The 12,895-nt window shown below is 33.8% G+C and overlaps 1 protein-coding gene across 1 annotated transcript; it reads right to left on the bottom strand.

Moving 5' to 3' along the window:
• Positions 1 to 217: 217 nt before the first annotated feature.
• On the bottom strand, positions 218 to 2,725 carry LOC137637709 (uncharacterized). Its single transcript, XM_068369859.1, has 7 exons — positions 2,632 to 2,725; positions 2,024 to 2,112; positions 1,789 to 1,897; positions 1,597 to 1,684; positions 1,269 to 1,372; positions 1,003 to 1,126; positions 218 to 785 (listed from the first exon to the last, which is right to left on the bottom strand). Exons 2-7 carry the CDS (start codon positions 2,082 to 2,084, stop codon positions 600 to 602), a joined length of 672 nt encoding a protein of 223 aa, XP_068225960.1. The 5' UTR covers positions 2,085 to 2,112; positions 2,632 to 2,725; the 3' UTR covers positions 218 to 599.
• Positions 2,726 to 12,895: the final 10,170 nt, after the last annotated feature.

Genomic DNA, 12,895 nt, shown 5'->3' on the forward strand with positions numbered 1-12,895 from the left:
TATATATATATATATATATATATATATATATATATATATATATATATATATATATATATATATATCAATAAAGATATTTATCCAACACTCTATTCATGGATAGATTTATATAAAACGATATGTTGTACAATTATAGTTTTAAAATCCCTCATTATCTAGAATCATGAGGATAAGAAGACCAAAATAGACCAATTATTTTATTTGATATGACAATATTGTTTCTAAACATTTCATTATTTTTGTTTTAAAAATGTTTGGGTATTTAAAAAACAAAGGTTTTATGCTTTCTATATAAGCAGATATAAAGTAAATGGTTATTGCATAATATTAAGCTTTCTAAATTTAATCTAAAAAAATCACAGAAAAAGAAAATATGATGATCAATTGCTAATGATTCGAACATATCTGGATGTTAGTATCAAGAGTATAATTCCTCTTTCTTCTTCATGGAACTACGGTACATATAAAAGGGGTTTCTTCTTCTTAGCCTCTGCCAGCAGTCCCTAGACCTCCACCGGGTGCCAGAGTCCGGAATCCATTTAGGGGTAGTCAGGTATCCCAATTGAAGCTAGACCTGGCCTTGCTCCCACAGATGTTCTTCAGTTTTCAGGTGTATGGGGAGGAGTTGGATACGGTGGAAGAGGATTGGTATGGCAAAGTAAATCTTTGAGTATTGCGGTAAGGTCGTTGGCTCGGCGAGGAAGGTAACGATTTATAGCCTCCACCACTGCTTCTGGATGATCATTCAGCTCCTGAGTCACGTTTGGACTGTTTCCAACGTTAGTCTAAGAGGAAAGATACAAAAAGACATGGTGGAAATCACATTCATAACACCAATTTCACGAGACTGTCAAATCATTCATAATTTCTTTTTTTTTTAGTTAGATCAATATTTTCTCTATTGTATATTGTTCTTACAGACACGGAAATTATGACTAAACTGAATAATAAGAGTTGTCCATATAAGGGACCTAATTAAGGAAGAGAAAAGGGAGCACTTACCGTGATTCTTTCAGCATGGAAGGTCATGTGGAGAGTATCTCTGAAGATGCAGAGACTGAAGGGATTCGGCGAGTAATGTTCATATCTGAACCTCAAATCCAGAGTATAGAAACCCAGCTGCGAACTGACAGTAGAAAAAAAAATTGTTAACGGCAATTGACTAATCTATTATCTCTCAAAGTTCAAATTCGACAAGAATTTTTGTTCAACAATGCTACAGGAGGGACAGGTAATATACGGGTAAAGTCAGTTTTGGAAATACTCACGTTAAGTTGGTTTTTTGTGTACCGTGATAACCTAGTCGATAAATGTCTATATTGGCATGACTGGTATTGAATTCCAAATTGTGTCCTGTGAGGTTCAGTGTTGCCTATAAAGATCAGGAATTATTCGTAGTGACAGAGAATTTGTATGGTATTAATTAATTAGAAATACATGAGAATTAGGAAGAAGACAAATGATTCATTTCTTCTTGTTAAAGAAACGATATACAAAATCAAACGAGCCACAAACAATTAATTGTTTTGTTTAGTTGTTTTCAGAATAACAAATAATTAGGTAACAAAGTACAAAGATTTTATAATGCTTCCTTACCACGCTTTCTTGCTCAGAAACATTGAAGGAGTTGCAGTTAACATCGGAAAACCCTTTAATTATCAGGCCAAAGAAGTCGAAGATGTAACTGAAAGAAAAAAAAATCAGCTTCAGCTTAGAAGAAATGATAATGCTCACATCGTAATGAAATGTCGCAGAAATTCACGTCTTCATTTATTATTCATAGCTAACCTGGGGAAGTCACGAATATAATCGACATTGGAGATAATGGGGAGTGTGTGTGGATCCAGGGGACCAAGCGCCGTTTGTAGTTCATTAGTAATTGTTTCACATGGGTCAACTGAAAGGAAAGGAATATTTAACATAAATTAAATGAGTAAAGCAAGCAACAGTAAACAACTTCAAAAATGAGAACTCAGACACAGCACAATTTCACAAAGCTCTTTTAACCTCTTTGTTTACCTACTTGGAATCAATTCTGCGAAGGCAGCTGAAATTGTCGCCAGGATCAATGTTCTCTGGAACATGGCTGAGGGAGAGCGTTTCAATGACGACCTGTAATGAGAGAGAGAGAGAGAGAGAGAGAGAGAGAGAGACTGATAAATTATATATATATATATATATATATATATATATATATATATATATATATATATATATATATATATATATATATACAAAATAATAATAATAATTTTAGACTGTAGTCAGTACTTGTTCAACTCTACTTCTCTTTTTATATTGAAGGACATGTGGTCTGAAAAGAGATTGATCACAGTTCAGTCTGGTAAAACAGTGAACAATCTTAACATCATTCTGAAACAGCTTCAAGACCATCTCTCAGTAGACATATGAAAGAAAGGAATAATTTCAAATATAACTCACTGTAAATATTAGAAACAGTAACGCCCCCATTTTAATAACTGTACAAACTGTATGAAAGAATATTTCACTTCTAGAAATGCGTCATTTGTAAAGTTTTGTTCTCATCAACTCATGAAAGGTGAGCTGGCAATAGACATATCTCAGTCCCCAGAGAATGACTGACTACCAAAGAGACAAAGTCCAACTCACAACAACGTCTTGTGTCCTGCAGAAGGAGACGACGGAGGAAGCAGAACAGATCTGAAGGACACCACCTCAAGAGTGCTTGTGATTCCGGACGACTGCAGGGACGAGAAGCTTATCCTGGACCTTTAAATACCAATTGGATATCCCTGATTCCCCCCCCCCCCACCCACCCGCCGAGAACTCGCACTCCCACACCCCCTCCCCTTTCCCCACCTCCAAGGCTCCCTTTGGCTCGATACGTTGTAAGTTTAGTGAGTCACATTTCCTAATCTGATATTTTCGTTCCTAGTTTGTGCCGCACTCTCTCTCTCTCTTCATATATATATATATATATATATATATATATATATATATATATATATACATATATATATATATATATATATATATATATATATATATATATATATATATATATGTATATATATATATATATATATATATATATATATATATATATATATATATATATATATATATATATATGTATATATATATATATATAGCTGTGTAAATCTGTATATATGTGCATGAGTATATATATATATATATATATATATATAGATGTGAATATCTGTTTATATTCATATATACTGTATACATATACATTTTTATACATATAAATACATCATTATCATCATCATCACTTGAATATTAGGCCTGAACAAAATTTATATTAAGACAAAAATGTTACACTCTGAAAAATTATAATCACTTGACTTGAAATATTAAATCTGAATAAAACTTAGACTAAGAGGAAGAAATAATTCTTATGAAAATTATACAATCACTTGTTTCACTTGTAATTAAATTTTACGCCAACCTTCAAGTTTGATACTCAATGAAATTAGATAACCACAATCACAGAATCACTTTGGAGAGGACACACTATAGGTACTGAGAGAGAGAGAGAGAGAGAGAGAGAGAGAGAGAGAGAGAGAGAGAGAGAGAGAGAGAGAGAGAGAGTGAGGGAGCCACTTTGGATCTTTCGCAGGACGGCTGCTTCTCTACTGCTGCTATGCAGCCCTGGGGCCGTATATATATATATATATATATATATATATATATATATATATATATATATATATATATATATATATATATATATATATATATATATATATAAACATATATATATATATATATATATATATATATATATATATATATATATGTATGTATTACCTTGGTCTAAAATTTCTTTACTAATCCCTTTACATCGTGTTTCAGTTAGGGCCAAGATATCCAAACCATATTTCATAAATTCATTCTCCACTTGCTGTAACTTCCCAATCAGATTCATAGTTCTAACATTCCAATTACCAATTTTTAATTTTTCTTTAGTATTCATAAACCCAGAGATTCTTGCTGCCATTCTATAATTTTCGCTATTCATAGACTGATTAAATCAATAGAGGATTCATTGACTAAATTCATGTATGATCTAAATTGATATGACCTTTAAACATACACATATGTAAACATACATATGTATATGATGGAGTCACCTGTCATATTCTATTCTAAACGAATACCATAACAGAATAAAAGGTAAAATCAGGCAATAGCTTTTATTATTATTATTATTAAATGCTAAGCTACAACCCTAGTTGGAAAAGCAGGATGCTATAAGCCCAGGGGCCCCAACAGGGAAAATAGCCCAGTGAGGAAAGGAAACAAAGAAAAATACAATATTTCAAGAATAGTAACAACATTAAAATAAATATTTCATATATAAACAATACAAACTTCAACAAAACAAGAGGCCAACGGGGAAAATAGCCCAGTGATTGAAGGAAATAAGGAAAAATAAAATATTTTAAGAATAGTAACAATAACAACATTAAAATGAATATTTCCTATATAAACTTTAAAAACTATAACAAAACAAAAGGAAGAGAAACTAGATACAACTGTGTGCCCGAGTGTATCCTCAAGCAAGAGAACTCTAACCCAAGACAGTGGAAGACCATGATACAGAGGCTATAGCACTACGTGTTTATTCCTACATCGTTCGCGTACAAAAGATAAAACACTATGGAAAAATAGAGTCCAAAGAAAGAAAGGTAAACGAGAAGAGAAGCATCAAATAGTTTAATCAAAAGGTGAGAAGGTGCAGCTTATGCCAAGGTAACCAAATATAAGTAGATTACAAAATGGAACTCCTTTCCTACTTTACATTAAGCACTGTAATGAAGTCTAACCTCGACATTATTCTTGTACTTGATAATGTTTTTTGTCTAATTTAAAAATCAGGTTAAAAAATTTTGGAGTTCAAATTTAAAGCAATATTATTGGTTGAGTTAATAAGACACGATTAAATAATTTATCTGTTAACCATATTGTTGCACTGAATTACGGCCTTTGCTTCGTTCCATGTTCTTTCATTTGCAATTCTACCAATTTCCCAGGTTGACACACACACAGATATCTATCTATCTATCTATATATATATATATATATATATATATATATATATATATATATATATTTATATATATATATATATATATATAAAATATATATATATATATATATATATATATATATATATATATATATATATATATATATATATATATATCACATCACATATTTATCACAGAATTTGTTACAAGATAGATTTAGATTTCTGATTTTTTTTTTCAGGAACTCAATTACGTTTTTATTCTTCAGGTGCAAAAACTGGCTTACGAAGGCATTTTATGTCCTAGAAAAGAAGAAGAAGACGAAGTAAGAAAAACAGTGGAGGAGGAGGAATTACCCGAGGAAGAACAGGTCTTGGCTCTAAAACCACAAATGCAGAAATGTCGTACTTGACCTCCCAGAGGCTCGACCACACCCGTTCTCCTCGGCTGCATGACAACTGGCGAGCACGTGTTCCATAGAGAGAAGTTTCCTAATCTTCATCTCAGTTGCCACTTCGTCTTTTGTTTTGTTTGGTATCAGAATTTGCGCAGTTTTGAAGTTTTCTCTCGTTGTGTTGGGGGTCTTATAGGAAATAAGATACACAGACGGTTTGATTCATCATTTGTCATTACACTCTATGTGTCTTTAAAGAAGTCTTTTCATCAATGGCTATTCATTTAAACCTTATTGAAGAAGTATTTCACTCAGATTATCTGTTATACAACAGCTCTCGCCCTATCAACGAGTGTCTATGGTAAGAAATAATGAACACAAGTAATATCTTTGTTTTTGTATTTTTTACTTTCCTTTTTAAGAACATTTTGTCAAAAAGATTGAGGAATATTACGTAGGGTTGCCAGACGTCCCGATTTTGCGGGACACGTCCCGAATTATTATCATTATTATTATTATTATCATTATTATTATTAGCCAAACTACACCCCTAGTTAGAAAAGCAAGATGCTATAAGCCCAAGGGCTCCAATACGGAAAAATAGCCTAGTGAGGAAAGGAAATAAGGAAATAAATAAATGATGAGAATAAATTAACAATATATTATTCTAAAAACAGATATTTCCTATATAAACTATTAACAACGTTAAAACAGATATGTCCTATATAAACAATAAAGAGACTCATGTCAGCCTGGTCAACATAAAAACATTTGCTCCAATTTTGAACTTTTGAAGTTCTACTGATTCAACTACCTGACTAGGAAGATCATTCCACAACTTGGTAACAGCTGGAATAAAACTTCTAGAATACTGTGTAGTATTGACCCTCATGATGGAGAAGGCCTGGCTATTAGAATTAACTGCCTGCCTACTATTAAGAACAGGATAGAATTGTCCGGGAAGATCTGAATGTAAAGGATGGTCAGAGTTGGAAAAGCGGGATGCTATAAGCCCAATGGCTCCAAAAGGGAAAATACCCCAGTGAGGAAAGGAAATAAAGAAAAACTACAAAAAGTTTTAAGAACAATAACATTATAATAAATCTTTCATATATAAACTATAAAAACTGGAAAATAACAAGAGAATAAAAACTTAAAAATAACAAGATAAGGAGAAGCAAGATAGAATAGTGTGCCCGAGTGTACCCTCAAGCAAGAGATCTCTAACCCAAGACAGTGGAAGACCATGGACAGAGGCTAGGGCACTACCCAAGACTAGAGAACAATGGTTTAATTTAGGAAGTTTTGGTGTCTTTTCATGGATGTTATTGGATGTACTTCCAGTCTGGGAACAGACACAATCTTCTTTTCTACACACACACCGAATACTCTGGCCTATTCTTAACAGATTCCCTTCTGTCCTCATACACCTGACAACATTGAGATTACCGAACATATCTTTTTAACATAAGGGGTTAACTACTGTTTTGTAATTGTTCAGTTGTTACTTTCCTCTTGGTAAAGGTAGAAGAGATTCTTTAGCTATGGTAAGCAGCTCTTCTAGGAGAAGGACACTCCAAATTCAAACCATTGTTCTCTAGTCCTGGGTAGCGCCATAGCCTCTGTACCATGGTCTTCCACTATTTTGGGTTAAAGTTCTCTTGTTTGAGGGTACACTTGGGCACACTATTCTATCTAATTTCTCTTCCTCTTTTTTTGTTAAAGTTTTTATAGTTTATATAGGAAATATTTATTTTAATGTTACTGTTCTTAAAATATTTTATTTTTCCTTGTTTCCTTTCCTCACTGGGCTATTTTGCCTGTTGGAGCCTTTGGGCTTATAGCAACCTGCTTTTCCAACTAGGGTTGTAGCTTAGCAAGTAATAATAATAATAATACTAAAAGACAAGAGTAAAAATTGACGAGAACCTGCTTTTTTGCGTGTAGTCAACTATTAAAAACATTCTCGATCAACAAATGAAGAACAAACGTCATGAATGGATGACCAAGATGTGTCATGAAAGATGGTTTTCATCATTCAGCAGTTAGACTTCCAGGAACAGTATTCTGAGATATCAATTTGTGTGAATATCTATCTAGTATTCCTGTTCAGAATGCAAATGTGGAGCGTGACTATTCTATGATGACTGCTCAATGGATAGACGAGAAGAATAAGTTTGATTTGTCAACTATAGAAGCTATTTTACAGTCTAAATGGAATATAAATTGCCATTGCAAAGAATTTTACAGACATGCTTTTCATATGAAAAAGTTGATTTGTTTCATAAATACTGATTACTGCTTTTCCAAGTTAGTCTCGTTTTTTATAGTTTCTCTCTTGTAATATTCATTAAATATTAATTTTCCTAGTTTTGTTTCTTCATATCCCATTAGAATGCTTGATGTTTTTTGATACGTCTCTAGATTTTTATATGTTGATCTTACAATGATCTTGAGTAGCTACCCCACGCTTCATGACCCCATATATAAACATCTCACAGATTAAACGATGTTTCAAATACGACAAATAAAAATAAAAACAATGAAGCATTAAAAAAAGGAGCAACTTGAATAGTTAAACTTACACAATAATAAAAATGAATCTATGAAAACGTTCATGTTCATGTATGTTACAAAAATAAAAATGAATCTATGAAAACGTTAATGTTCATGTATGTTACAATGATGTGCGTATGTTTATATATATATATATATATATATATATATATATATATATATATATATATATATATATATATATATATATATATATATATATATATGTAAGTGGGGATACCTTAACGTGATGAAGAGTTTATGTATGGCCATGATCAGCAAAGCTGTACTAGTAAGGGCCACCCATATTTGGTTGATTTGCTGTAAGCGACCAGACCATAGTCTCCCACCATCACCAGTCTTTAGTGGCTTTCGTGCTGATGAAAACTTACCAAACCCCAGATATGAATAAGGACATGTCTGAGGCATTTGTCCTGCAGTGGACTACAAATGGCTGCATTGGTTTTTGTTTATATATATATATATATATATATATATATATATATATATATATATATATATATAGAGTATGTGTGTGTGTTTCGAAAAGGGAAATGATGTGTGATCTTAAATTTTCAAAGTAAAAATTTCTCCAGTAATTTTAAAGTTAAATTTTTTCATCTTGACCCTTTTGATATTCAAACTAAAAATCTTATTCGAAAATATCCCAAACATATATGAATAAAGTTTCTCTTATTTCACAAAATTCATGAAAGAATAATAAAGAATTAGATTGAATGATCTAAATAAAGATACTCCTAAAGAAACACATCTTAAGAAATATGTTTGCAATCCTGTTCATCTTAGTCAAGATAATCCTGTAGGAAACTCTGAGATTCTTCATGTGACTTGGTCATCCTATTGTCCTTTGCCACAAATAATACCCAACAGGAATGTTGTTATCATTGATCATTTTCTTATTCTGCATCGAAAACATAAACCCATCTAACAGGACTTTTCACTCATCTCTGTATCATTATTTCTTATTTAGTCAATAAAATGTATCTTCGACTGTTATTCTCTAGGGACTGACGTCTTTCCATTGTCAGTAATACATCTTCTATGTGAGTTATGAAAATGATTATTCATTTCTTCCATCTTTCTGTTGAGAGATGGCGTCAAAACTGTTTCAGAAAGTTTTTAAGATTGATCGCAATGAAAAGAAAAAAAAACTCTTTTAAAACAGATTTTCTTTTAATATATAGAATGGAAGGGTACTTGAGCAAGCACTAAAAGTAATGACAATAGTTAATCAATATCTTACCACCTCTCTCTCTCTCTCTCTCTCTCTCTCTCTCTCTCTCTCTCTCTCTCTCTCTCTCTCTCTGAAACTGGCGCCAGAAGCAATGTTCTCTGGAACATGGCTGGGGAGAGGAGTTTCATTTCGGACCTGCAAAGAGAGAGAGAGAGAGAGAGAGAGAGAGAGAGAGAGAGAGAGAGAGAGAGAGAGAGAGAGAGAGAGAGAGCGATTTGACAAGTCGAAAACGTGGTCTTTTTCTTTACAGAAGAAGATTAATTTAAATATGTGAAATAATAAACAAAACAAAAAATAAAAAAAGGCAAAACAAAATAAGAGAAGGAATAAGGATGAGTAAAAGCGATCTCTTGTTACTCTATGGACATGAGTCATGGTATGACAATGAAACAATCTCCAATAGATTTAGTAGATTTGAAAATAAATTCCTCAGAACGATATTGGGAGTTAAATGGCAGGACAGGATTAGAAATTAATCTATAAGAGAGATTACTCGAGTACCATATGTGGATATGAGATCGTGATGTGGGGTAGATGGAGATGGTTTGGGAATGCTCCTCGCATTCCTCAAGAGAGATTAGTTCACCAAACCTTTTAACTGGGCTCCACAAGGCACTAGAAAAACTGGAATACCCAGGCTTACACGGCTTATGACTATAAAGCGTGAAGTAGGAGATGATGAAAGGAGAAGAATTTAATTAAAAGCTCAAGACAGAGACGACTGGTGAAATGTAACCGAGTCCTTTTGCGACAATAGGCGTAAGAGGAGATGATGATGATGATGATGATGATGATCTCTTTAGACTTTGAGTAGGTCTACCACACGATGTAGGAGCGAAGAGGGGAAAATAGCTTTAATATTACAGGAAATTGATTATGTGTCAACATTAAGAAAAAGAAGAAGAAGCAAGGCAAAACAGAAGAAGAAGAAGAAGAAGAAGAAGAAGAAGAAGAAGAAGAAGAAGAAGAAGAAGAAGAAAAAGAAGAGCAGCAAAGCAAAACAAAAGAAGAACAAGTCCAATAAGGAATCGAAGTCTATTTAGGAAGGTTTCTTCTTCTTCAGTTTCCATGGGAGTAAGCTAAGAAAAGAGTTGGGGGGGGGGGGGGGCAGCTCTGCCGGGACACGTCTACCAGACAATTGCATCATATGTACGAACATTTCTATTATTTGTATTTGTATTCTTTTGACGTGAAATGAATCAAGGTTTCATTGTAGCCTGATTGTGAACGACAGAGTGCAGTTCGAAAGATCGCTCTAATAAAAAAAATAACAATTTCAAGATGAGATGTATTATTTTTATACATTTGGAAACTGTAAAGGAACAAAAGATGTGAAATTTCATCCAACGAAACCTGTATGATATATATATATATATATATATATATATATTAATGAATATTACTGTGCAGATCTGGTATTATTATTACTACTTGATAAGCTACAACCCTAGGTGGAAAAGCAGCATCCTATAAGCCCCAAGACTCCAACAAGGAAAATAGCCCAATGAGGAAAGGATACTAAGAAAAATAAAATTCTAAAGAAGAGTAACAACATTAGAATAAATATCTCCTATATAAACTATAAAAACTTTAAGTAAACAAGAGGGAGAGAAACAAGACAGAACAGCGTGCCCGAGTGTACCCTCAAGTAAGAGAAAAGGAAATTTACATCTATCCAATTCTGAACAGTAAACATATCGGTATTGGTGTGTAGGTAAAAACCATAACATTGTTTTCTTTTCTATTTTTTGTAGAGAATCAAAGATATATCAGTCATTTTCTTTTCCGGATCTGGGTTGACTTTCTCTCAGGTTACCCAAGACAGTGGAAGACCATGGTACAGAGGCTATGGCACTACCCAAGACTAGAGAACAATGGTTTGATTTTTGAGTGTCCTTCTCCTAGAAGAGCTGCTTACCGTAACTAAAGAGTCTCTTCTACCCTTACTAAGAGGAAAGTGGCCACTGAACAATTACAGTTCAGTAGTTAACCCCTTGGGAGAAGAAGAATTGTTTGGTAATCTCAGTGTCGTCATGTGTATGAGGACAGAGGAGAATCTGTAAAGAATATGCCAGACTATTCTCTGTATGTGTAGGCAGAGGGGAAAATGAACCGTAACCAGAGAGAAGGATCCAATGTAGTAATGTCTGGTCAGTCAAAAAACCCCAAAACTCTCAAGTAGTAGGATCTCAATGGGTGGGTGGTGTCATGGCCAACCTACTACCTAATTAGTTCTATCTTGGATTGGTACTTCACACTTTAGAATCCAAAAGATGATGGAGGATTTGGATAGGGAAAGCTGAAATGTAGGAATGAAAATTGATCCGAGTAAAACTAAGATAACGTTCAATGAAAATTCAGAGAGACAACAAATAAGGGTTATGGGTGAGCATCCAGAGATCGTTAATGAATATACATACTTAGGACAGACAGCAAGTGTTTCCCCAGGACACGAGAACGAAAATAAAAGTTGGATAAGAAGGGAATGGAGAGCTTTTGGTAAACAAGACGAAAACATAGAAATTGTCTTTACAGAAAAAGATTAAATCGAAAATACAATGAAATAAACTTAAAAAGAAAACTAAAAAAGGCAAAACAAAATAAGATAAGGAATATGGATGAGTATTACCCATAGATAGAACAAATGTTGCCATTAACAAATTAGGCCCAAGATCTGATTAGGCCTACCACACGACGTAGGGGCGAATAAGGAAGAGGAGAAAGTAGCCCTAATGTTAATAGCAACTGATTATGTGTCAACATTAACAAGAAGAATAGGCAATGCAAAACAGGGGAAGAAGAAGAAGAAGAAAATTAGGAAGGATTCCTCTTCTTCAGTCTCCAGGGGTGTACACCAAGACAAAGATGAGGGAGGGAGGTGTGGGCCCCCTGGCCAAGGCCGTCTCGAATACAGGCCTGGTCTGTTGGTCAGTGGGTGAGTGGGGGAAGGAGTCGGCATGAGTAGGTCGATTGATTATAAGGAATGAATGTGGTTCTTTATTTTAAATTTTTGACAGATTTATTTCCATTTTTCCACTGTTATTGTTTGCAACTCTCTAAGCTATGGGTTTCTTCCGAACTGTCTTATCAAAAGAGGGATGTCTCTGATTCAATAGTAAGTAGCAAGGGGAAAAGTGTGTGAATACCAAAGTAATTTTGTACACAGTTCAGTAATCTTTTCATCCTTATACAAGAGGCTGATATTCCATGACCAATACCACATGAAAAATATAATGCAATTGTAATTCTTAAAACAATAAATATAGTGCTTCCCCTACTCTTATAGTTAGGAACATAACTGGCTCTCTTGATGGCGTGCTTTTTCTTCATCAGCATTTGGAAAGGAAAACAATCACTTTCGATCCAGTTCGTTAATTTCCTTTGCAATTTGGCACACAGCACATGAAAGGGATTAGCCTGGATTCCAAAAACAGTCAAATTTTCTGGAATATCAGCAGAAAACTTTGAAGAAATCGAGCGAGACCCCTCTACTCACAGCCTATGTTAGCTGTGTGAAAGCAGTGCTCGTATCACGTGGACCTTTCTAACCCCCAAATGACCCAGCCATCACTAGAGACTGTAAAAAAAAAGGGGGGGGGTGGAATTTACATCTATCCAATTCCGAACAGTAAACATATCGGTGATGTTGTGTAG

Source organism: Palaemon carinicauda, unplaced genomic scaffold (assembly GCF_036898095.1).
Source record: "Palaemon carinicauda isolate YSFRI2023 unplaced genomic scaffold, ASM3689809v2 scaffold934, whole genome shotgun sequence".
NCBI lineage: Eukaryota > Metazoa > Arthropoda > Malacostraca > Decapoda > Palaemonidae > Palaemon > Palaemon carinicauda.